Source organism: Ambystoma mexicanum, chromosome 6p (genome assembly GCF_040938575.1).
Source record: "Ambystoma mexicanum isolate Mex_15411 chromosome 6p, UKY_AmexF1_1, whole genome shotgun sequence".
Classification (NCBI taxonomy): Eukaryota; Metazoa; Chordata; class Amphibia; order Caudata; family Ambystomatidae; genus Ambystoma; species Ambystoma mexicanum.
Genome location: NC_090935.1, coordinates 822,400,416 through 822,427,602, shown reverse-complemented (window position 1 = coordinate 822,427,602; position 27,187 = coordinate 822,400,416). Strand labels below are relative to the sequence as shown.

The 27,187-nt window shown below is 44.0% G+C and overlaps 1 protein-coding gene across 4 annotated transcripts in view; it reads right to left on the bottom strand.

Annotated features, from left to right (window-relative positions):
• Positions 1-27,187, bottom strand: part of PAM (peptidylglycine alpha-amidating monooxygenase) — a 1,287,650-nt gene that overhangs the window by 383,349 nt on the left and 877,114 nt on the right. For all 4 annotated transcript variants that reach the window (XM_069625460.1, XM_069625461.1, XM_069625463.1 and 1 more), the window contains one exon: positions 20,978-21,107. In XM_069625460.1, the coding sequence (XP_069481561.1) occupies positions 20,978-21,107 (130 nt within the window). The remainder of the gene's footprint in view (positions 1-20,977; positions 21,108-27,187) is intronic.

Sequence of the window (27,187 nt, the reverse complement as noted above, 5' to 3'; positions counted from 1 at the left end):
TGAGGCCTGTGGTGGACCAAGGGGAGCAGAATGAGTAGGAAAGCTCTTTTTGATCTGGGAAATTGGCGGAACTTTCAGTTACATAGTGGTCTGGTGAAAGGTTAATCGCTGCTCTACTTTTAGGGGTGAGTGTCCAAGTAATTCTTTTTCTGCTGAATTTTTTCCATTCTTGGACCAACTGCAATACGATTGAAATTAAAAGCAGAAAACGCGTAAATACGGCCTGCGTAGTGCTACTCCACAGACAAGGAAATAGCTGAGCAGCTCGGAGGTTTTGTCCTTGTCAGCTAATGCCAATCCGGCTCCCAAGAAGGATGTCCCTGCTAACAACGCAGGCGAATGTGCAAAAATTACAGATTCTTTTTAGGACTGTAATTGACACTTTGCTTGATAATAATAATGCGAACACTGAGTGTTTCTGAACCTCCCACGAGAATAAATGAGATGGGAGGAGATTCTGGCAACAGCACTATGGGCTCCTCCCCCCATTGATAATTATAACTCTTTATTGAAACTATATTTGGGTCTACAGAAGGAGTCGGCTGGTACAACCAGAAAAACGATGCGCTCTGAAATTAAGTATAATAACGTGATTGGCACACAGCTCTCGGCTATGTCGGACTTGGAATGTTTGGTGTCCAGCTCGTCATATTCTTCTGAAAGTGACGCTAATTATTCTATACAGTTCCAATCTCCTGGTTCTATCGCCGAGGAAGTCATGTGTCCGTCTGTCACACAATGCTATAGCAGCATCAGCAGATGCCTTATTTTCTCTCTGCTCCAGCATAGCAAATGAACAGCGTGACTCGAAACGAATTTTAGCACAAGTAGTTAACATTATTCTATTAAACACTGGTGTATCCCTGGTTGCCGATGCTGGTTTATTTGTATCTGATAAACTTTCTCTAAACCTGCCCACGAAGGTTTTACCGCAACTGGAAAAATCCAGGATTGAACTTGAGCTGATGATGAAAGTTCAGGATAAGGCTTGTTTTCAGAGAGATTAAAGCTCTGACCCCTCCCCCCACCCCACCCCAAGGTGGATACGGTGGTGGGGGGTGATTCACAGGTGCGAGCCTCGTCAGTGGGCTTGGGTAAGCAAGATACTCGCAGGAAAAAACCTTTAAGATGTCAATTAAATCGCACTAAAACAGGCCTCCGTTAGCAAGTGCTATGTGCCCCGGCCCAGTAGTAGGTCCAGCACTCAACGGGTGGTTTTTAAATCAACACAAGCTACAAGAACATCGGAGGATGGCACTACTTTGCGAGCATTACTTCATAGTAGCATTACTTCATTACTTCAGGGGCCTATGGACAAATGGGTGCAGACTGCCCCTCAGGTAAAGCTGAATGAACTGTTTCAGCATGTCTCAGATCCTACTCCTGACTCTAACAAGGACTTAACCACTTCTCTCCCAAAGTGCATTAGCAACACTCAAGACGTCCTGCCTTTGACACAGTATTTACAAAATAATGTGGTAAAAGCTAATTCTGATTTCTCTTCACAAGAGAGCTCTCGACCATTTGGAAAATGAGCCAAGTTGGAAGAACTGTATCCCACTAATAGTAGCCCATTCATGAATCGAAGATTTCTTCTTGATTTACTAGACACAATTCGATGTTTAAAGACTATCTGTTCAGATCACATAATTTACATAGAATTACCCGAAATTGACAGCCCCACTAACTGGCCCATAATAGAATTTTCATCAGTTGCTGTGGTGGCTTTCTTGAGCTTGCATTACTCTTCTACATGTAACCTAGGTTTCCAATTAATAGTATGTCATAAATACACACTAGTTCCAAATGTCAATGACCAATCCTCAGCTCAACGCTGTCGGTACCACGGCACTAGAGGGGTCAGTCATGCCTAGCCTAGCTCTAGGCGCCAAAGCCTGCTGCGTGGGTGGTTAGCCGCGCAGACTGCAGCATGCCTTTTAAGCACGTCTAGCATGGAGGACTTGAAATCCTCCCCCTCTTGGAAGGTGGTAGGCCCCGCTGACAGCTTACCTTTATCCGTCGATGAATAGGAACCCCAACAGTGGCGGTGACGCCTTTTCTTATTTCGGGTCGAGGACGACAAAGAATGGCTCCTCGAGTGTGACCATTTCTTTTTCCGCCTATGTTCTTTTTTGGGGGTGTGCCCCTCACTTATGGCCTCCGAAGAACGAACCGTCGACTTCGTCAGTGATTTAGAGGGTGGCCGACCAAGAGCAAGTTTAGCTGCTCGATCCCGCAGGGATTTGGGCTGCATTATGGCACACAATGGACACCCATCAGTCCTGTGACCCATGCCAAGACACCAGAGACACAACTCGTGTGGGTCAGTGATGGACATCTTGGTGCCACAGTCAGTACATCACTTGAAACCGGATACCCAAGTGACCGACATCTCGCATTGAGGAATTAAAAAGTGAAAGGTTTTCTGGCTAAAACGTTGAGTGGGTTGAAGACTCGCCTGTGTTCCCAAGCAGTGTTAGCGAGCGAATAAAAGGAACTGAGATTGGGGATAGTGATGAGGTATTTATACGACGCCCGACGTCATGTCTGGAGCCGACGACCAGATGCTGAGCAAGACGGATGGCCAGGTTGAGGTCCTCTATGCCCTCCGTCAAAAATGTTCCGAAGCAGCCGAGCTATTTGGAATATCTATCAGATGAGGAATCTGCGGGAGAAAAGCAATCCATTGAAATATATATATTTACAATACCCCATAAAAACTTCTCCCGTAAAATCCTTTCATGAATATCTTATAACTATCAAAACTTGGAAATGGGCGGTAATTAACAGATTTATTGCCCGTAAAGGTGGCGCCAATGTTGAGGGGTTGTTGTGTATTTATTGAACTAGCATTGTGCCTTGCCTCTTATACGGTTTTGAGGTATTATCAGAGAGACATGTGGAATGGTGGTAACGCGTGGAAGGTAAAATATTGCGTTCTATTTTAGGCTTGCCTAAATCGGTGCCAGTAGAGGCACTAAGAAGTGAGTTGGGTGTCCAATCTATTAGACCCCGCTGGTTAATGGAGCGTTGTAAGCTTTTCATTTCTGCTCTCGCCCCTGGAGATAGAACCTTAATGGGGCTGTTAGCCATGAACATTAAGGAACAATGTGTGAATAGATTTCTAAATGGTTTGAAGGAAACTGTTTTGTCCCATTTTACCAACATAGTTCTTACCGTTGATCAAATGTTGACCCTTCCAAATACCTGGTTTGTGTTGAAAAAAAAAACTTTAAATTGGGATAGCGTTGAGAATGCAGGAGGATTTGCAGGGGAAAAAACGTTATAGTGAATATATTCTCCAGAGTCATCAGCTTGGAATCCCACGTTCTTACCTTACCAAGCTATGTGATGGGAAATTGAGAAGGTTCATAGTTTAATTAGCGAACAAACATTCTCCTGACTTGGGAATATATTGGCAGTTGGTCATATATCCGTGTTGAAGAGAGTCGCTGCAGGTTATGGAATACTGCAGTGGAAACTTCTCACCACGTCCTAATAGAGTGTCCCTCTTTACAAACGTATTATGTCAAAAGATAGCAGGACCTGTTGGCTCATATTGGCTTTGTGATGGCCAATCAATTTTGGAGTTCTATACACTATGCAGAGCCATTAGTTATTACTGCTGCTGCATTCTATATATGGCCTGAGTGCTTATCGCTGCTTACAATGCACTAATTGAGTTTTCTGTATGTATAAGCTATGAAATGTATCCGTGTTGGAAATTGCTAATTATTTTAATCAAACTCACGTGGTCTTAATATTGATGGTTTTTATTGTAGTTCTTGATCTTTTTAAGAATGATGTATATTTTCGAACTGTTTTTCTCCTTTTTTGCATGTTATGATATGTATGTGCCGAAGGTTATGATTAGCCAAGTGCACAATAAAAAAAGAAGAGGTGTTCGGTGCGGGGCTCTGAACCATTATAGTGAAATATCTACCAGTACTCTTACCTGGCTCCTGCGGATCTCATTATTTCAGTGGGCCCCTGGCATATCAAGGTAATGCCCTTGTTAGTAAACGCTTTACTAACTTTGTGGTATCGTATCCATCCTGAACTTATGGTCGCTTAAACATTTCTGTGCTGTACTTTCCTGTCAGCCCAACTGGGTCGAAGGTCAGGTGGCATTTCCTCTGCTATTGTCTGGAGTTGAAGCCAGGTGAGGCCTCTTTCTGTGATGCCATTGGCATTTTGGTCAATTGACAGCAATGGATGGAGTAATCACGGTTTGTATCAGTCTGGAGAGCGACGGGCTGAGGGGGAACTTTGGACATGTGCAATGTTTTGTGATGGGACTGCTGAATATTATTCTCGGGGTTCAATAGATTCATTTGTACACATGGCCGAGGTGCGCGTGTTTAAAGCAGCCGAGGGACTGTTCAATGCCCTCTCCTCCACCTCCAGAAGAGAACAGTCCATTGTGAGAAACCCATGCATTGTAATGCATTTCTTCAATTAGAGAAGAAGTTCAGGCTGCAGAAAGGATCATGTGCGTGTCCGAGGATCGCTGAGTGCTTAGATGATAACTAATCTCCTCCGACATTATTTTCTTTCTATGGGCTTTCCCTTTAATATCTTCTGCTTTATTCTGCGTGTCAGATGGGATGGCGTACCTCTCGTCCACCGATCTTTTTCAAGGGTCTAAGATCTGTCTATTTATCGCTTTCGACACACCATTGTACATAGCTAATTTGCATGCAGTCATCACCCAACAGAAGGATGAAAGGCCGAGTTGGCCTTGCTGGGATTTGGACATGCACACACGCAGAGACGCACGCCTGCGCCCAGGCACCCGCCCCCTCTGGCCCATCTTCCTGTTATTTGCTCAACTTGTTAAGTGTATAGTCTGTGGAAATCTTCCAAAAAAAGTGCCTGCAGACCATGTGTCCATGCAACAGAGAGCTAGAGCGATTGTGTGCACTCAGACCCTTGGAGCTGTCTTTGTGACAAGAGTGACTAATACTGAGGTTGCCATGTCACACATTACATTATTTTATATTTAACGTACAAACATTACATTGCTAATAAACTATACAATATTTGTGCAAATAAGACATTTATAATAACCCCCAGAGATATTTGGAATTGATATTCTGAATCGAGGCGTGGACAGGGTAGGGCCTGAGCGGGCAAGGCCACCCAAAATCTGTAAATGCCCACTCAGCAGCGCTATGTGGGCATTTACAGATGTTAATGTCACTGCGGTGGGCCCAACTAGATCAGCTTCAGGACCCACTTGCTAGACTATACTGGCTACACCCTTCATGTAAGGGTTTAACAAGCACTGACATAGCCAATGTGTTTTGTCTGTCTTATGTCACCAGAGCAGTCTGAAATGCCCCAATAAACTTCATGCTGTGACTACAGAAAAGCAATAGGGTTTGCACCATTGCAAATGATAACAAACTTTAACATAGAAGACAGGCGTAAATGACGAACACAACAAATCGAGCGAAACAAGTATTGTCAGCCAGGCCTGGCCACCTGGAACATACTCCATTAAATTGACAGCAGAAGCAAACAGCTGCAACTAAGGCACACACAAAATGTTTATTTGCAGCTAATTAGGGAGGATGTGCATTCATACAGAATGTCTTTGACAGCTAACTATAGAAATAGTTTCTGCTCTACTGTGTGTCACTAAAACAGTTGGGATTATTGTATTGGCGAAAACCCTAAGCAGGAGCTGGGCCCATGCACAAACGGACCATATTAACAGAGCTGGTGATTGGCTACCTGACACACACAAACAGCCGTCTAATCAGACCAGGAAAAAGCGAAAGCAGTGAATAACGGTGAGAGGAAGATCAAAACTGGGCACCAAGCACTGTTCTGTAAATGAAGAGTAGGCAAAGAAATGTAAACAATACTCTCTCCACCTAGGGAAGAGGGATATTCAGATGAAGTGTTGGGGAAACTGCTTTTCTGCGTGGTGGTGTGCAGCATGACGGCTTGCTGTGGGTCATACAATAAACCACCCCAAGCCACACAGACTTAGCCTGACGGTGTGCTCTGCTGTCAAATCTTTGGAACCCAAGCACTCTGCAATGTTATCCTGCAGTTTCTGACCAAATATGTCATTAACAAATTGTGTGGTTTCCTTTTTTTTTACCCACATTTGCACCACAAACTTCAAAATCAACCGTTTTCTAAAAATATGCCAAAAGCTCTTATATTATGAAATACACTTGCATCTTTACACAGCTGTATTAACGGTCAGAAAATTAGAAGCCACTAGTTATGTAAAAAAGCAGACAATGAATAAAGGCTGTGCAAAACCTTTTCCTGGTGTTACAACTAGAGCCGACCTAGTATGTCCGGGTCCGGATCGCCTCAATTTGCAAACATCTGCAATGGATGGCGTAAAAGAACTGTATCAGCAAACTCTGCCCTTCACAGGTACACACACGCTCTTGCGCATATTTCAGTTATCAGGTATCAATGTGCTGCAAACAAACGTGTTTAACTGCAGGCTGCAGTGTTGGTGGGTTACAAAGCAATGATTTCTCATGTTAAGTGAAGAGGTTGCAGCAGTAAAGAGGCACACAGACAGGCGGGCTCACTGTCTACATTGCCTTCGCCTAAAAGGAGCCAAATGCAATCACTCTTCCTTCATGAAACCCATTGCTGGCCAGACTGCGCCGAGTGGCTGTGTCTGGGAACCTGCCTCATCTTCTAGGCTGGAACAATCCCGTCACTGCTTTTCCACACACTGGACTCAGACAGGTTACGTCCAGGCAGCACCAGACCCAGGGCGGCTCCCAGCTGAGGTAAAACCCAGCTCTTGAGAAAAGACTCGTGTAAAGGCTGCATGAGGGAGAGCTTTGGATGGCAGAGCCCGCGCTTCTTAATTCCTCACCTTTAGCTTCCCAGATGCATGGCCCTGTTAATGGAACATATAGTTATTAGAGTGCCAGGGTAGATGGTAAGTTTGGGCAAGCTGCTTGTTGAAAAGGCTCTAATATTATTTTTGCCCATGACCTCCTTTATTGAAGTGTTTAGGGGTAGTAAATGTTTTGAGGGGTCGCGGGGGGAGAGCTGAGAGGGCTTTTTTTAAAAAAAAAAATAGGATCATGGATGCTAAGGGTCTCTCTTGTCCATCACTGTCAAAAGTTTAATTTGCTGGCGAAACTTTGCTTTTTGACATTGCCACTTGAATAATGAAAAAGAATCTAAAAACAAATCTTTTAAAACAGCTGCAAAGAAGGACCTGCATACTGGAGGCACATGGAGTCCTCTCTCCATGCCAGCCAGTGTACAGATCTCCCACCAGCTGACTCAGTGCCTTCTCCTTGTTCAACCAGGAAGGTGCCGCAGCGGACCAGTGGAGAACCGACGAGCTAGGAGACTGTGCTTCACCTGAAGAATAGCAGCGACTGAGGAAGCGGTGCCGATGCTACATGAGAGGGACCAAGGCCAGAAAGATGCAGAGAAGGCATGGTGGTGGGGAGCGGCGTCAGGGAGGAAGAGGATGGTGGAAAAGAATGGAATGAAGTTGGAGGACAAGGCAGGGAGAGCAGTTACTGGTAGAGACCATGCACACAGAGGGGAGACAAGGTAGTGTGACAGAAGTGGACAAACGTGTTTTAAATGGCAGAAAGCAAGGAGGAAAGGGGTTGCCATTAAAAAGGGACATCTTATAAAAAATAAATAATCTAAATGATCTGCAAAGCCACATTTCGTGAAAAAAACAACTTTCCCAACAAAAATATTCCACATCATCGTACCACCCAACTTCACTTATGAGCTCTCCTGCTATGCAGTCTGGGAAGAATAGATCTGCCTGGCCCGTGTTGTATTATAGAAACACATGGCATCCCAATAGGGAGGATCCCCCAGTGCCCTGCACCTTGGAGCTGGATAAAGTACCAGTCAACTTGGAACTGGACAAGAGGAACATACAACAGTTTCTTTTCAGATCTCAGATTTTCAGATCTCGTACAAGAGGCAGTAAGCCTTTACAGTTGCTTATAGAATTACAAAAAGAACTTCAAGGTAGTAATTCATCTTTCATATTTAATGAAAAACAATGTTCAACGCGTTTTGGGAAAACCTTCCCTTCATAAGGAGCCAATCAATTATCGTCAATTATACAAATGACAATAAGTAAAGATAAGATATAGCTTGCAAAACAATTGTTAACCACATTTACAAAGGTGTGCAGGGGACAGGGCTATCCCCTCCTCTTAGGAACTATTAGTTGGTTGAATTACACATACTCTTAGATATTTTCTTTACTTTTGGGGTACATTTCAACATCGCCCCTCTCCAGCGCTTGAATCGCTGCTGTCTGTATGAAGTATGTCCTTTCAATGAGCTTTTCCAAGTATTTAGAATATATGGACTTGTCCTGCGCTTTTGATAATGTGGACTGGGACTGCTTATGGCTGACATTACTTGATTTGGGGATTCTGAAATATATGACTAAAATGATATTGGCCCTTTACGTGGACACCGTGTCACATATTCGTTATGGTCAGGCTGGTGAACTCACGTAGAGTTTTACAGTTGGAAGGGTGGTGCGCCATTGATGAGTCCTGGCACCCCTGTAAATGGTTACTTTGTTTTTGCAGGGCGTCATCTCCACCGATGATGTACGTGGCTGATGCGGTTCTTATGGCAAGATACCGCAACCACCCTACAAATGTTATTGATGGGCGTTTCCACAGCTATGATCGAGAGGGTTCTGGCAGTAAATCTAAAGAAAACAAGATAAATGGTGGTCGTGTCACTAAACAATAAAACATGCAGACGGATATTGTTAAATGGGATGAGATTAAAGTAGGCAACTGGTTAGGATTCCCTGGGAATACGAGTTGATAGGCGCTTGCCATGTAATAAAGCAGCACCTGTGATGGCACAGACAAATGGTGGCCTTCTCAGGTTGAATAATAAACTCACGTATTCTCTACTGATCATTTAGAATGGGCATTTAAAGCAAAACTGTTGCCATAACTAGGTATGGTGCAGGTGTCTAGGGACATCAGGGGTAAAGGTGTCTACACAGGGCTATCTTAAGCAATGTTGGGCCTTGGTGCAGAGACACCTTTGCCCCGCCCCCAGCCAAAAAAATGAAGGGATCATGCAATCACAACCAATTGCTAGGTATGCTGCTGTGTAGTAATCCAAATATGCGTGGCTTCTTCCTTCCAGTCCCCTTACATAAGTTCAACTGTTGGCTTTTCCAATGCTTGCTTTTTTACAGGCCTTCAGGTTCAGTGCAAGGATATGTGTACTGCTTATTAATCAAGTGGCTGAAGGCACACTTGGCAAGACAGGTTTATCACACCAGTAACACATTTACAACTGCAAATAAGCCATTAATTATAGGAAGACAGTTTAGAAAGAATACTGTTAGATCAAGGTTTCAGGTTACAGCTTGATAAAGCTAGCTCACAGAGATGCTAGGAGGATGTGTTTGGGTGGGAATGACCATAGGGATAAGTATGCCCAAAGGCAGTGAATGGGCGAGTAAATAACCAAAGAACACCCCCCGTCCCCTCACATCCCATCTCCCTTCTTGCTGTACTTCAATTCAATAGTTTCCGCTTATAGGTGCCACTTTAGTGCCACTTAATATCCAAAGATAAAATGGGAGCCACAAGGAAGGTGTAGTTTTAGATGCAGGACACAGATCAGTAGCCGTAGAAAAGGTGCACATACCCTAGCATTGACATAGGACTCATTATCAGAATGTAAAAGTCTTCAAGCATGCAGACAGATTGGAAGCAATGGGAATGGTACACATGCCATTGCATACAAGAGATAGTGGATATAAATTAGAAGCTACCAGAAAGGACATGCACGCTAACATAGACTGAGATTAGAATACATCTATGGTTTTCAAGCTGTATTGGTAGGTCAGCGAAGAAACACATTATTTTGTGGTGTGCAATATATATACCTGAAGCAAAACAATAGCTAGTTAAACCATGGAATGAGACTTTTTTGAAGAGCATACACCAAGAACTAAATCACTTTTAGGGGCTGGCAACATAAAATGTTGACAGGTTAGGCACCACAAGATTAAATAAATAGCTCAGTATCACACACCTTGATTATTATTATTTTTTAAACTTTATTTTTTGGTATTTTAACACTGTGAATACAATAAACAAAAAGAGAGACGATGCCTCACCAACAGCCCAAGTGTCCGCCCTCCCCCCACAACCCACACTCTCTTCCAGCCATGCATCGGGTTTGCAGCATATTAATGTTATTGGTCGCACTCAGCTCAGTCTCGTAGTGAGGCGTTGGCTGACTCACCGACATCGGGGACCTGGGGAGGAATCTCGAGAAGAGTTTTGGTCTGGGATGGACACTAGATAGGTAATATAAGGACCCCAGAGGTCGGGGGGGGGGGGCGAGCATGAAGAGGTAGGAGTCTAATAAAGTTCACTTCAGTATCTTGGCAGTACGTTATGTCCATCTGCAATTTTTGGCTTGTCAGTGTCGGTCCTTTCCCCCACGACATTGCAATCCTTCTCCGGGCAAGTAGCAACAACAGTCCTGCTAGTTTACGCACTGAGGAAGGTAGATATTTAGTGAGTCAAAGCATAGTGATCTTGGGGTCTGGCTCCAAAGGGGCATCAATGAATGCTGCCGTTTTCTCCAGGATTGACTTCCAGAATTGGTGTATGGCTGGACATGACCATGCAAGGTGAAGAAAGTCAACCACTGGTGCATTGCACCGACCGCACAACGGTGGTTATGTGGGATGATGTTCATGTAGTCTAGCGGGGGTGTGATATGCCTGGTGCACGTATTTTAGGTGTATCAGTTTATACCGTGTGTTCAGTGATACTTTTTGGGTTTGAGCCAATATATAGTCCCAATCCTCGTCTGGTATATCCGACTGCAGGGCTTTCTCCCATCTGGCTTTTGGGGCAGATGGTGGTGGGGCCGTGTCGGTTAGTAGGGTTTTGTAGATTAATGACACTAGTCTACCCTCTCCCTGAGACTGGACCACTCCGTGTACTAGTTGCCATGTCGGCAGCTGTTGTGGAAACGAAGGGACTACGGCCTGGAGGGAGACCCTGAGGCGGAAGTAAATAAATGTGTCGAGGGCCGTGGTGGCTCCGCGTGTTCTGGCTTGTTCAGGTGTAAGGATTTTTGGTCATTGAAAAGGTCCCCCATGGTGTGTAGTTGAAGCTTGTCGGTCCAGTTCTGGTATACTTTTTCTGAGGTTAGGGGGATTCCAGGGATGAATCTTGTTGGGAGTAGAGGGGAAAACCTTTCCTGTATGCCGCATTTTTGTGCTTTTTTTTTCCAAATTGCGATTGTGGAGAGTACTGTGTTTAGTGTCACGTGTGGTATATGTGTTTGTCCTATAATGACTGCTCTTAGCATGTTGGGAGACGCTAGCGCTCTTTCGAGTTGAACGTGGGGTCGTATAAAATGAATGGCGTACCAATGGCTAAGGAATTGGGCTTGTGCTGCCCAATAATATCGTTCCAGGTCTGGGAGCGCCATGCCTCCTTTTTGCACTGGCTGAATCAGAGTTTTTTATGCTATTCTGGCTGGTTTGCCCACCCACAGTAATTCTAGAACTAGGCCACGCACATATTGAAGGTATTTTTTTGGCACCAATAAAGGGAGGTTCGTAAAGAGGTACAAACATTTGGGGTGAATCACCATTTTGACTAACGATACCCGGCCCCAAAGAGTGAGTGGCAAAGCTTTCCATCTGGTTACCTTCTCTTGGAGTTTTTCTAAAGCTTTGCCAAAGTTATCTTCGAAGAGCTTTTGGTGGGATCTGCCCAGTTGTATGGCTAAGTATCTAACCTTGGTGTGTTCCCATTTGAATCCAAAATCATCTTGGAATTCTTGGGTCTCTGGTGTCAGTGGGAAAATTACTGATTTACTGTTTATTTTCAGGCCAGAGAAAGTGCTGAATTTGATGATATCCGGCATGATTGGGTTTAGGTTCTCAGAAGGGTCTCGGATGTAGAGGGTGATGTCGGCCGCATAAAGTGATATAATTAATTTATGTGGGCCGAAAGATAGGTCTGAGGCGAGGGGCTCCATTACCAGCGCAAATAGCACTGTGGATAAGGGGCAGCCCTGTCTAGTACCCCTAATCAGGTTTATGGGTAGTGAACGGGTTCTCCCCAGAATTATATGTGAGCGGGTTGGTTATACAAAAGTTTCATAAGCTTGATGTAGTGATTTCCAAGGCCCAGTCTTTTTAGGGCCTCAAAAAGGAAGGGCCACTCGATGAGTCGAATGCCTTTTCCGCATCCAGAATGGTTGCGACTGCTTGGCAAGATGGGTTCAGTGCCTCCATGACTCCAAACATTCGCCTTCTACCAAATGTCGTATTGCGGCCGGGGATGAATCATGCCTGACCTGCGAGTACCAGGGCTGGCATCAGGGGGAGCAGTCTGGTGGTTAGAATCTTGGCTAGAATCTTATTGTCGAGATTGATCAATGAAATTGGTCTATAAGAGCTGCAATCCTCTGGGGGTTTCCCAGCTTTATGTAATAGGATGACATTCGCTTCTCTGAGAGTTGGTGGGAGGGCTCCTTTTTCGAGTGCTTCCTCGTATACTTGCAATAGCAAAGGCGCCAGAAGGGGGGCGAATGTTTTATAAAATTCCCTGATCAGTCCGTCTGGGCCAGGGGGCTTTGGTTCTTGGGAGGTCTTTTAGTGTGAGATGGACTTCCTATAGTGTAATGAGTTTATTTATAGGCTCTCTTAACGTGGAGTCCACCCAGTATAGCTCGATTTCATTTAGGTATTTCAGGAGCTCATCTTGGTTGGTGCAGTATTTGGATTTGTAGAGATTTTGATAAAAGGCTCGGAAGACTTCTGCTATTTCTTTGTCCGTGTGGATCAGGTGGCCTCTGTGGTCATGTACTTGCGTTATCTGTGAGGGTTTTCTGTCTGCTGCTATCATTCGTGCTAGAAGGGCCTCTGGTTTTTGCCCCTCGCCATATTGGCGGATGCAGTGGCCTTGGGTTAGAAATGTTATTTCGCAATTGGCTGCCTCATTGAACATATCCAATTCTTTTTTTAATGCCGCAATTATTAGCGGGGTCGTGGGCGCAGGGTTTTGACGTTCAAGTTCTTTTAATCGGGCTTCACTAAAGTTGAGCTCTCTTCTAATGAGTTTCAGAATTCCGTGTTCCTTCAATATGCATACCCCTCTTATGTAGCATTTTAGGGATTCCCACAGTGTTCCAGCAGATGCCACTGAGTCCTGGTTGGTTTCTATGAAGGAGATTCTGAAAGACTTGGTCTTGCAGCGCCCCAGGTTTGAATCTCCAGTGACTATCCCATTTTGGTTGGTCAGGGGGGGTGGGGGGGCTCGCATTCCAGCGTGACTGCCGAATGGTCTGATTTTGTGCTTGGAAGGATGTGGTATTGTTCCCATTGTAGCTCACTCTGTGTGGATACCAGGAAGTAATCTAGTCGTGAGCTCGTTTTATGGACCCAGGAGTGGAACATGTAGTCCCGGGAGGAACCATGTTGGCGTCTCCAGGCGTCTTCCAGGCCGTATGCTTTGCATATCTCGAGAATTTGGAGTGCTGCTTTGGGGGACGGGGTAGATGTTGGGTGCAATTTATCTTTTTGGGGGTCAAGTGTGGTGTTCATGTCGCCGCCCCAAATTATTGTAGCTGACCCAGCTTCCTCGAGGTGTGTCATGACCCAATCGAAGTTATTTGCCCCGTCAACATTGGATCCGAAGGAGTTCACAATGATGAGTTCTGTCCCCTCCAGGATCCCACGCACGAGAAGTTTCCTGCCTGTTGTGTCCTTGCAGGACGATGGGAGCCTGAATTTTAGGCTTTTGTTTATCAAGATGGCCCCCCTCTGGAATCTGAGGAATATGAGGAATATGAGGAGAAGTATCTGGGGCAGCCCCACTCCTGGGCCCAGCGATTTTCCTTGCCTGGGAGGATATGGGTTTCCTGGATCCGTGAAATGTCTATTTTGTGCCTCCAAAGGTATTGGGTTATTTTTATTGTTTTTGTTGGGTGGTTGCCCCCTTTAATGTTCCACGTGGCTAGCTTGAATGTGGCGAAATGGTAACTCGTTTGACTTGTTTTAGAGCTCGGATGCCGTTGATTGTGTGATTCTGCTTATTTGTAGGTTGGAGTGTGGGTACATATATTCTCGGTCCGTGGGCATTCCTGGAGTTTCTGGCTGGAACACGTGGAGGCAGGTGGTGGGACTCGGACCCCCGGCAGGCGTGTCTCTCAAACGTTAACCAAAATCACTTCCCAACGCAGGCAACCCCCAACTCGCCTGTCAGATTCCCCCATTCAAAAACCCAAAACATAACGCTGCTGTGCTTGGGGCGCTAGTGACCTCTCAAGGGCCGTCGCACCCTGTCTTAATTCACTGTTAAAGATTCCAGGTGGTTGATCATGTAGAGTTGGGTTGGTCCCCTTCATGCGGTGAGCAGTGTCACGGGGGGACTCTTCCAGGTCGGTCTCTCCTTGGAGGTCTTGGGTTGTTCACATCCTAATTTATCCAGAAAAGAGTTTGCTTCCTCAGGGGTATTAAAGAATTGGGACTTTCCGTCATGTTGTATGCGCATTTTCGCTGGGTATATCATAGAGTAGAGCGTTTGGTTATCTTGCAACCATCTTTTCACCCCAGTGAATGTTCTTCGTTGTGCCTGGACTGATGGGTAGTAGTTTAGGTCACCTTTCTCCCTGGCCAGGTGTAGTATGTTGCGGTCCTTGTAGTTGAGAAGTTTAGCTATGATTGGACGAGGTGGTGCCCCAGGGATGGGGCGGTTAGCCGGGACTCTGTGGGCTCGCTCCACCATGAACAAGTTGGAGAGTGCTGGGCCGAACAGTGTTTTGCAGACCTGCTCCCCAAAGTCCTCAATTTTTATTGCGATTTGGTGTTCTCTCACCCCTAAAATCCTGATGTTGTTTCGGCGTGATCTGTGCTGGATCTGGTCGACCTTGGCAGATAGATTGCCGAGCTTGTTGCTGCTACACATGCAGCGGGGGCCCACCAGCTTGTGGTGTCTGCTATTGTCCCTATGCCGTGTACAGGAGTGGGTCACCGGGTGATTTCAGGGGGGGGGGGCGAGGGCCAGCGTTCCTCTCACATTGTAGTGAGTGTGTTGTTTGCTCCCGATTATGGCTCCAGACAAGTGGCCGACTTCTCCCCTGGGCCTCTCTGCTCACACCCCTCTCTGCTAATCTGGGGCTCGGGTGCCCTCATAGCTGCTTCAGCTCCGCTCTCGCCCCGCTTCTCGCCGCACTGCTGGACACCATGAACCCCCGCCAGGGGATGGACGTGATGGATGGGGTCCGCCTCCGGGGCTCGCAGTCAGCCCCAGCAGGAGCCCGCCTCGAGCCGCACTCCAGAAGGCACCAGGGCACATCTCGCTGCGCGTTCCAGTCCCGCTACGACTGCATGCGAGGAGAGCCTCTCCTCGCAGTCTCGCCGCGCTGCGCTCGAGGAAGGGCTCCGCTGCCGGCAAGCTGTCTCTGGGGGTGGAGGCGTGACGGTCCTCTCGTGCGTTTGAGGCCCCGCCGGCCGGCGCTGACTGATACAGCTGGACCGCTGGGTAGGCTTAGAGCCCTTGATGGCTGGTTTTTCCTCGTCGCTGGATAGCTGGGGGGGGGAGCGTGGGGGCAAATCGTGTTTGGATGAGCCTGGAATCAATGTGTTTTCAGGATTCATTCAGGGTACGACGATGGAGCTCACTAGGGAGCCGCCATCTTGGTTGGCTCTCTAGCGCCCTCTCCACACACCTTGATTATGAGGTGAAGCTGGGATTTCAGTTAATCTGTAATATCTGCACTTGGCGCATTGTTTCCCAGTTCTCATCATAGAGCAAGGTACAGCTATTTGTGAATGTTTGACTTACATGTATTAAAATAATACCTTGTTTTGTACAACTGAGAAAGTACACAAATCCTATAATAACTTGACTTAAAAAACATTTAAAAACAAAACTTTATAGAAGCATGATGATCAAAGTTAGACTCATTTCAGTTTCATGCGTTCTACCATCAAGGTTAAGCACGATCATATCAAGTGGTGCATGTGTAAAACATTCTCGCCAGTGGCCGATGACATTTGGTCAGCTCTCTTCTGTATGTAACACTTTCACTCAAATGGCCATAAAAAGAAAGATCAGGCAAAGGGCTAAACAATGGCACCATTGGCAAGCCTTCTCATTGAAGTACTATACAATGAGATAAGATGATTTGTCCAGGATCACTCTATCATGCACAAGCAAAGCCAGGATATGAGCCTCAACCATTTGGTTCCACACCCAGGACTTTGACTAACTAATCACCTTTAGCGACTAACATATTTTGCTCTTAATTGGGGTGGAGGCTAGTTTTTGCAACCCTCGTTTGGAGGAATCAAGCTTTAGCCCTGAATCATACTGATGCTCTGATACTTTTAACATCTAGCAGTGTCTAATGATGTACACTGTTTTTGTAACACAGCAGGTGTTACTATCACAAAAGTACAAATACATCCAAGTTTATTAACCGCTGGAATTCGGTACTGCCGTATGTGGTATATGAATGCAAATCTCTGTAATGATATTTATCAGACTTGCTATATTCCAAAAATAGTGCCAGTCAAATGTATCAAAACGCAGGATTGCATGTGATCAATATATTGCCTGCAGAAAGGGGACAATGCTACAGGATGTGTGCTATGGTGAAGGGGGACAATGCTACAGGATGTGTGCTATGGTGAACGGACAAACTGGGCCAGATTCCCAAAAGTCAGATTCCCAAAACTGAGTAAAAACTAAAAAAGTGCAGAGGATGCCGTTTTTTTTATTTTCCCTCATTTAAGAAATGTGCTAGACACCTTATTCTTAAAGATGACTTGCACATTTCAAGAAGGGCTGAACAGAAGCACAAAGATGCGCTGCTCAGCCCCCTTAAATACATTAGTTTCAGGAGAATGCTCCCAACACTAATGTATTATATGTAGGCACCCAGCACCCACGTGGGTGCTTGGAGCATATTTCAGAGTGACCGGCCCTCTGAAATGGGGTAAAAATAAATGCATTTCTTTCCTTATTTGAAGGATAGAAATTTAAGTGGGAGGGGAGTGTTTAACATCACTGTTCTCCCACTACAAAGAAAAATGCATGAAGGTTCAGAAAATAACCCATCATGCATTGAGCATTCCCCCGCGCTTAGTTCAAACAGGCACAACTGAAGATCTTTCATTTTTTTGCATTTGAAAGCGCATCCCGTTTGTAGATTCGGGATGCGTGTTGAAATACACAAAAATGCCTCCTTATTTGCACAAATGAGCAAAGGGACTGATTAAGGGCATATGAATGTGCTGTGAGGGGTCAGAAATGAGAAACAGACACAAAGTTTGACTTTTATCAACCTTCCTCTGGATCAATTCAGGAAGACCTTTGAAAACGTTCTGTCCCAACAATAGTCTATTCAGTTCAAGAGAAGTATCTCTCCTCCAGGCTACAAAGCCTCCAGGTGGGTGCCTGTGAGCATTTCCCTCCACCAGCGTGGCTAGAGTGTGTCTCTCGCTCCGCGTCCTCCGTGACTCTCTGCTCCCGCTTCTTCCGTCAGGCTGGGACTGCATCCTCATCTCCTGCACACGTATGTGCACAAGGTGCATCATTTTTAAATCTCTCACACAGCTGATCATTATTAGAACTACTCTGCACCTTTGGCTTACAGTTGTTCTTATTCTACATTACTCTTCTTTCCTCCTCCTCGTCACAGTAGTATGGGACCTGAAGTCCATAACGTTTTCACCCCTTCTGAGGAGATATTGTTTTAATTGTTGGTTGCACTTAAGTTTGTCATAAGCAGAAGATGTTATGTAAATGTGATGTGCAGTGATATTATGCTCAGGACCTTTACCCACGAGAGAATCATTGTATTCAGGAGACATCACATGTGTCTTAAGGATTTCTAACAAATACGATATTCTGTTTTGGTGGTTTCTCAGAAAATCTTCTTTGGACTTTACCTGGCATGGACTTGTGTAATGACATCATGCTATTAAGTATTTGGGATCTATAGAGTCATCATCCTAATGAAAAGAAGAATACTGCGTCTCTCCCAAGGAAGTGACCACTTGACCCACGACAGACATCTCCTCCTGTGTGATCCTCCCTCATTATGCCACGCCCAAGGTGAGGATCAAGTAGCGGCTGCCTTCCCCTGGCCACATGAGAGAAGGCTTTAGGCTAGGGATCTGTGATGATGCTGCAGGATTCATCACAGTGTGCATTCACAATGGGATTAATTACACACCGGGGGCACTGTTGTTTAATTGTAAAGATTGTATTTAATATATTTCAGTTTTTATGATCTGGTTTGCTATATTGAGGATATGCATGGTCTCGTCAAATCATAGGGCATCAAGGCTATTTGACCTGTTGACTGCAGAAAGAAAGCTCAGCTATACGTTTTGTGGTCATAGCCACTGCACCGCCACCCCTGTCACCTTCTTTCATATTTCATCTGCCCTATGGCCTCTGCCTTCAAATCCTTGCATCGTCATCTTGTACGGTCTGGACTTATGTAGCCACAATATGGAAAACACTTTAAACATCCTACAAGGGAAGCTCTGGAAGGAAGTACTGGGCCTCTAGATGGCCATTGCAAATGCGGTCATTAACACAAGCTGTGGCTCGTTTCCCTGAAAGCTAGGTATGTCTGGAGACAGCTCTCCTTATACAGAAGAATGATTGAGCCTCCCAAAAGAATATGAGAATCTGCACTTAACATTGCATTCTGGTAGTTTTCCCTCTATGGAAGATTTTAGAGAAAGGATGAGCTCAATATCGGTTTACATTGGGGTCTCTCAACAAGATCTGGTGCAAAGACCGGGGCAGTTTAAAAAGATTCTGTTTAGGACGGATTAGGCTGAAACAGTTGACTGTATTTCCTCTTATACCACCTACGAGGAATACTCTAAATTTTTCCATGCAAGAGAATGTTTGCCGTTGTATCTCCAGCGATATCCTTGTTCAATCATACCCATGTCCCACATGCGCTTCAGGCTCAACCAATTGCCTGTTTATGAGAGTTTCAGGCATTGGAGGAAGCCTACTATCTTGGATGGTATTTATACACCCGATAGCAAATGCAGATTCTGCGGAGCACCTAATTCCTTGGAAACCTTGGGGCATTTGGTGGTTGTGTGTTCTTATTTTGAGGAAGAACGTGTTTAGTCTTTTAAGGAGAAGATCGCTGACATGTCAGAAGTGTCCAGGAATTTGTTTTGGTGTAGGTGTATGTGGGGCAGTAGCATTTCCTTGGTCTTAGCTCTGAATTCTTTTCTAATCTTTCTTAATTCTGAATTGGATGAGAAAAACATGGAATCATGTAATGTCAGTTTAATGAGATTAGATTCTGCGGAATAGATTTGTATCAAATGAATGCTTGTTTAATTGTTCCTTTTATGATCATGAATTGTGTTTTTTAATTTGTATATGATTTTATGTGTGATTTGTCTGTTTTATGCATTTTTTTCAATGCTATTTATGTTGTGTAATGTTTCTTGTAAACTCTATAGGCAACAATAAAAAAAAACATTTAAAACAAAATTCCTTGCATACATGAAGTGAGCTGGGGCCTGGACATGCTACCCTATAGAAATATTTAAGGATCAAGATCACACTCAGCTGGCAGTCGAAGGGAAGGTGCCCTGCTGAGCAGTCACATCAATGCAGTCAGTGCTCTGTCCACTGGTCTATATGTCCATGGTGAAGTGAAACTAATGATCCTTGAGCTCATCTAGAGTCAGAACTACAGCATTGGTTTAATAGTAAAGATTGGATTTTATATAGTACAATATGTATGATCTAGTTTGGTGTATTGAGAAAACATGAATTGTTCTGTATTTGTTTAAATATGGTTTAATGGAGCACTTGTCAGAAATAAAGTTGTTAAACATACATGCACAAAATTATTCAAAATGAAATAAATTAGAAGAATTCTTTTAAACAAATAAAAACCGAGGATGGTGTCTGCAACCAAAGAAGGGACAAGACAAAACCATGCAGGACACCCACATATGCAAGGTACCTCGCCATCAAGCTTTTAAAGTTTTGTGCACAGTTTGTAGTTTTATTGAACGTAACAAGGCCTTTTCTACTTATGAGAGGTGGGGTGAAGCATTTTACTCAGATCTCTGATGTTGTTGTAAGATCAAGAGGTCATACTTTAAAATGAAAAGAGATACATGACATCAGCAATAAAAAACAGACATGGAAATAGATTGATGTTCTAGTGTGCCCTCGTTATTAAAGAAGCACTGGGAAAGGGGGAAAAGTCAAGCACATAGTTCAAAATTTCACAAGTCCAAAGCTCTGACTTAATCTTTAAACAGAAAATGCGTCGACTTCAATTATATTTGTAACTTTTGAAATGTGCATCATTGATTTCTCTGCGGAGATCACAAACCTCAATTGTTTAATGAAATTTAAGACTAGAGTGCTTCAGCTAACCTTGCTAGAAAAGTAGTCCTTTACCCCACCCTTTCTACCTCTCCTTTGGACCGGCTCATCCTATCCCTCTCTCTCTCTCATCTGCCTTCCCTCTTCACCTTTCTGTCCCCTCTTCACACTTGACACTCTGAAGGGATATTTGTTGCACGTGGTGCCATATAACTCTTTTTTACATTATTATTATAAATGGAATCCTATTCTTGGAAAATGTATTGCAAATTGCCTGCAAATTGCATGTCTCTGAAAAAGGTTCAAACTATTATCAAAAGCATCTGTAGCATAACCCCTCATAAAAAAGATTCTTTTCAAATGTCTTCAGAAAAGGAACATTTTAAAATCGTGGACTTTATTTTAATTTGTACCCTACGAGCGCCGGGGCACAGACATTCTGTATCCTAGCATACTCCAATAAAATTACCAATTCACAAATAAAAATACACCTTCCATTTGAACTTGGTACTAACACATGACATTTAAACCCAATGCAGTGATCCCTCCACCAATAAAACCCTATGACACATCTCAAAGATACTTACTCTCCATTCCAGACGTGATCACCCCTATGGAATATAACAAGGTTATTTTCAGGGTCTAGCGCCAAACCGGAAACCTGCCCTAATTTGAGGTTCACACCGGGCCAGTCAATGACTTCTTCGAGGTGGAAATCTAGAAAGAGAAAAGAGAATACGTTATTTACGTAATGATGTATTGCGTTAAGTTACATAGGCCCTCATTACAAGTCAGGCGGTGGACCATGGTGCTATTAGCACCATGGTCCATGTCGGATTCCGCCATGGTGGATGGTGGAATTACCGCCCCATTCCAAGGTGAGTGGGGCGGTAATTCCCCATTCACCATTTGCCCTTCCCCATTCCCATTTTTGCCCCATAGGCCATAATGGTGATGGGGAAGGCGCTAATTACGGCACCGTAAATTACGGTGCCGTAATTAGGACCAAGGTCGCTTAGCGCCTTGGACTTTAACGCCTGCAAAAAGCAGGCGTTAAAGTGTGAATCAGGCGTTAAGGGTTAACGGCGCCGACGGCGCCGTTAAACCCTTAACGCCTGACTTGTAATGAGGGCCATAGACTCTACAAAAAATACAGAGTTAATCCCGACCCTTAAACAATAGGAGAACATTTCTTAACTCGAAGTAAAAGCATTCCGCTAAATGAATGAAGCATGCATGGCATTACTCAATGTGATGGCGGGCCACATGCAGTGTTCTAAGATAGCCACAAAGTGCAATCCTATGAAAGCAATGAGGATCCCGGTTGTGAAGAATCAGGACTGGCGTATCAGGATATAGCAGACTCTTTTTTAATAATTTAGGAAACTGAAAGAAGGTCATTGCTGTCAAAACGCCGGGGGTATCTGCCCCTGTGAGTGGCCGTTCTCCTTCCATGTCGTCAAAACCTATTTTTGAGTTCAGGAAAGTAACTGATTTAGATATTTTGGAAGTGTTGCAGAATCTTAAACCCACTAGTTGTCCAGGTGATCCCTGTCCATCCAGGGTCATAACATGTGCATCAAGTCTTACCCCAGTAATCTCGGAATTTGTCAATGCCTCATTTCAAGATGCACACGTACCTGTTTCTATTAAGCAAGCATAGATCACCCTTTTGCTTAAAAAAGCCTCTATGGATCTCAGTATTGCAACAAACTACCGATCCATCACAAACATATCTTTTATTTTAAAATGTTGCATATTTACAAATTCAGGATCACTTGGAAGAGCATAACCTTGTCGGACCTAGGCAGTTGGGCTTTCGAGCCTATCATAGCACAGAATCAACTCTCTTGTATATTAAAGCAAGCTTGTCTCTAAATTTGGATTGTACTTTTACTTTTAGCTCTTTCGGCAGCTTTGGTTCTTTTGGATTTTAATATTTTGTTTAAAAGAGTTCAATCGGAGGCATTTTTATTCAGATTGGCGGCTGATTGGATGGTTTCTTTTTTATCAGACAGATCAGCAAGAGTTTTTAGTAGTGAAGTGAAAGCAAATCCAGTTGGGCTCCGGCCTCTCATCCATATTGGTTGATATTTTTATGAAACAGCAATTTGAGTTACTGGATGATGATGTCCTAGACACTAACTATGCGGACGATACTCAAATATTGGTACAGTTGTCGGAGGACTAAGCAGCAGATTCTGTCACGATCAATACTCTTTTTGGCCTCATTCAGAGCTGGATGAGACATAATGTGCTGGCACTTAATGAGACTAAAACAGAGTTACTTCTCTTCGGGACACAACAAAGACTGGATAAAAATCCCACATCCTACAAGAGTTATTCTATAGCAGGTTGCCCGAAAGATGTGCTTCCGAAGGTCAAAACCCTTGGGATTTACATGGATTTCGACACTGTCCATGAAAGATCAAGTGAATTTTTTGACTTCCCCATCAGCCAAGAAGCCAAGATCAATCCAAGATTATTGAGACAGATTTGGCCCTATATTTCAGAGAGTAATTTGTGCCACTCTAGCTTGTGCAATAGTTGCAGCCAGAATAGATTATTGTGGCAGCCTACTTGTGGGCACATCTCGGAGTAACCTAAACTACAAGTAGTGCAGAACAATGCAGTGAGGACGGTGGCTTGTTTGAAGCGCCAAGCTCATGTTACCGTGGCTAGAAGGGCTTTGCACTGGCTTCCAGTGTGGGAGCATCTGAATTTAAGGCTGCTCACCATCAGTCACACATGCCTATTCGGTGAGAACCAGGTCTATCTGAAACAGAAACCTAGCCAAGAACATGGTCAGTTGCTAAAATCTAGTCAGAGCAACCTGCTAACTGTGATGGTATAAAGATTATACAGCTGGCAAACGTGCTTTTAATTTTCGTGTTCCTGACCTTTGAAAGTTTGCCCTCCTACTTGTGTTCAGAGGCTTCTCTTGAATTAAGAAAGCGTTTAAATCTTTTTTTTTCATTTAATTTGTAGCTTGCTTTTTATGTGGAATTTAGGCATGTGTGCCTGTCTTTCATATGCAAGATTTTATAGTTGTATTCCTTAGGTTTTGCTAACCCATTTTACTGTGTTTTTTGCTTTGTCTGTGTTTTATCTGTTTGTTCATTGCTCATGTGTTTTATGCACCTGTTTGCCTGCGGGCCTAAGGCACTTTATAAATGTATAAATAAATACTCAAGGCAGTAACTATGCAACCCTTGGGGGACCATATGAAACGAGGACAAAAGATAGAACCATCATCTGGCAAGGTCACATGCCTCGTTTAAATAATTAATTGGCTTATGCAGGCACAAGCAATATTATCGCTGTGAGGAAATCTGTAGTCTTGAATTGATATCACACGAAAATTCCAATTAGTCCTGTATCAAAATCCACCAATGACGGGTATCTTTCCACCAATCAGAACCATCTCAACACTCTCACCATCCCCATCCTCTCTTTTCCTCGAAAAAAGTCTTGCCCCGGCAATCTCGGGATTTGTCAATGCCTCATTTCAAGCTGCGCATGTACCGGTTTGTATTAAGTAAGCATAGATCCCCCCTTTCCTTAAAAAGCCTCTATGGATCCCAGTATTGCGACAAACTACCGATCCATCACAAAGGTATCTTTTATTTTCGAATGTTTAGATCGAGTTGCGTATTTACAAATTCAGGCGCACTTGGAAGAGCATAACCTTCTCGGACCTGGGCAGTTGGTCTTTCGAGCCTATCATAGCACAAAATCAGCCCTCTTGAACATGTCTCTCTGCTTTCACTTTTAGCTCTTTCGGCAGCTTTTATTCTTTTGGATTTTAATATTTTTATTCAGATTGGCGGCTGCTTGGATGGTATCTTGTTCTATCAGACAGATCAGCAAGAGTTTTTAGTAGTGAAGTGACAGCAAATCCGGTTGGGCTCCGGCCTCTCACTCACATGGTTTAATATTCTTATGAAACCACTATTTGAGATGCTGGATGATGATGTCCTGTACACAAACTATGCCGACGATACTCAAATATTGGTACAGTTGTCAGAGGACTACGCAGCAGATTCTGCCAAGATTAATACTCTTTTGGCCTCATTAAGAGCTGGATGAGACATAATGGGCTCACACTTAATGAGACTAAAACAGAGTTACTTCTCGTCGGGACACAACAAAGACTGGATAAAAATCCCACATCCTACAAGAGTTATTCTATGCAGGTTGCCCGATAGATGTGCTTCCGAAACGTCAAAACTCTTGTGATTTACATGGATTTCGACACTACCCATGAAAGATCAAGTGAATTTTGCGACTTCCTCCTCAGCCTACTATCTGAGATTATTGAACCAGATTCGGCCCTAGATTTTAGAGAGTAATTGTGCCACTCTCGCTCGTGCTATAGCTGGAGCCAGAATAGATTATTGTGGCAGCCTACTTGTGGGAACATCTCAAATAGAGACTGAGCCAACAACATGCTTGGTTGCTAAGATTCAGTCAGAACAACCTGCTAACTGTACCGCGGTATAAGTCGGCAAACGTTCTTTTAATTTTCTGGCTCCTGACCTTTGAAAGTTTGTCCTCCTACCTGCGTTAAGAGGCTTCCCTTGCATTACGAAAGCATTTAAATCTTTTTATTTCACTTAATTGGTAGCTTGATTTTTATGTGGAATTTAGCCATGTGTGCCTGTCTTTCATATGCATGATTTTAATGCATTGTTTTATAGTTGTATTCCTTAGGTTTTGCTTACCCATTTTATTGTGTTTTTTTGCTGTGTCAGTGTTTTTTCTGTTTGTTCATTGCTCATGTGTTTTATGCACCCATTTGCCTCCAAACCTAAGGCACTTTATAAATGTATAAATACATACTTAAGGCAGTAACTAAGCAACCCTTGCTGAACCATATGAAAGGAGGATGAAAGAGAGAAGCATCATCTGGCTAGGTCACATGCCACAATTTAATAATTCATTGGCATATGCAAGCACAAGCAATATTATCGCTGTGAGGAAATCTGTAGTCTTGAATTGATGTCATGAAAATTCCAATTATTCCTGTATTCAAATCGGCCAAGGACATGTATCTTTCCACCGCTCAGACCCATCTCAACTCTCTCCCTATTCCTATTATCTCTTTTCCTCAACTTCACCTCTCTTCTCATTCCACTAGTCTTTCTATCACAAAACCTACTCCAGCCATAAGTTCCATTACAGAGCCTCTTATCATATCTATCCCCAGCACCTCTCTATTGCTCAGACTCAATGTCACCGTTTCTACATCTCACTCTCTTTCTATTGCCCTTTGGAACGCACAGTGTCAGTAATAAAACCTTTACCCCTGACGTCTTCCTTTCTCCTTCCCTTGACCTCATTACCCTTAATGAAACTTGGATCTCACCCTCCGACTCAGCAACCCTTGCTGCTCTTCATGACCCTGCCTATACCGTCGCTCATTCTCCCCACCACACTGGCAGGGATGGTGGTGTAAGACTGTTTCGTCCTTCAAACCTCCTATCTCTTCTACTCCCCTATCTCCTGATAATTCTCCCTTATTCAAATACACTATCTGCCTCCTATGGCATACATGTGATCTATGTCTACTGGCCATCTGGGCCCGTAGGGTCAATTCTTCAACCACATTTCCCAACTAACTGACTATTTCTCTCCCTATCACCACCTCATTGTCATTGGTGACTTCTAGCTCCCTTCTCACTATCTCTGCTGCTCTATCCACTGTCTTTAACTCTATTCTACTTAACCACTCACTCTCTTCTATCCACTCTCTGCCCACCCATTCAAATGGAAACTCCCATGACTTTATTCTCATGTCCTCACAACTGTCTGCCTTTAATATCTCCACTGCACCTTCTTCCGCCAATCACTATTGTCTTTGCCTCAATCTCCACTCTTGCTTCTTCCTCACGCTCTCCATCTACAACTATTACTAAGTGCAAGTTTCCCTCCTCCAAACTCTGCGACTACCTTTCTGACCTACCCCACTCTCGCTCCTCCTATGCAGAATTCACCTTCCCATCCACTGAAGAAGTCTTCACTAACTTTAACACTGCTCTTTATGCTGCCTTTTCCTCTCACTACCCTCATATTACATGCACTCCTACGGATGACACCTCATCCGCACCCTGAAAACAGGAATGCAGAAAAAGCTTTGCACTTGGCAAAGGTCAAGACACTCCTCTGATCTCCAACTCCATCTCACTGCTCTTCAAAACTATTCCTCTACTCTTGACTCTGCCAAACGTGACTTCTATCTTTATCTTATTTTGTCTCAATCCTCTCAACCTAGGCCTCTCTAAAAATCTCTCAACTCAATTATCTCACCTCCTAAACCCAACTCCATCTCCTCTACTCTTTATGCAAATGATATTGCTCTCTTCTTTGCATCTTAAATGTGTACCACTCACAATACCCTCACTAATAACCCTCTATCCCCTCCTCCTGTTCACTTTTCTCCCCTCCCACTTCTATGTCTTCTTTTGCCCCCACCAACCGTATGAGATTATTGCTCTACACTCAAGGCTAACCCTTTCTGTGCCCCCACTTTCCCTGCACATTGTAAAACACATAGCTCAGTGTTGTTCCATATCTTACTACCCTCTTTAACTCCTCTCTTGACAGTGACACTTTTCCACTCATTTTATAAGACTGCTGTCATCCCTCCCCTTAAGAAAACTGATCTAGATCCTAACTGTCCTGCCAACTCTCGCCCTAGCTCTCTTCTACCACACCATTCCAAAATCCTAGAGCAAGTAGTATTCAATCGACTCACTGAGTTCCTTGATACTCAAAACCTTCAGGACCCTCTACAA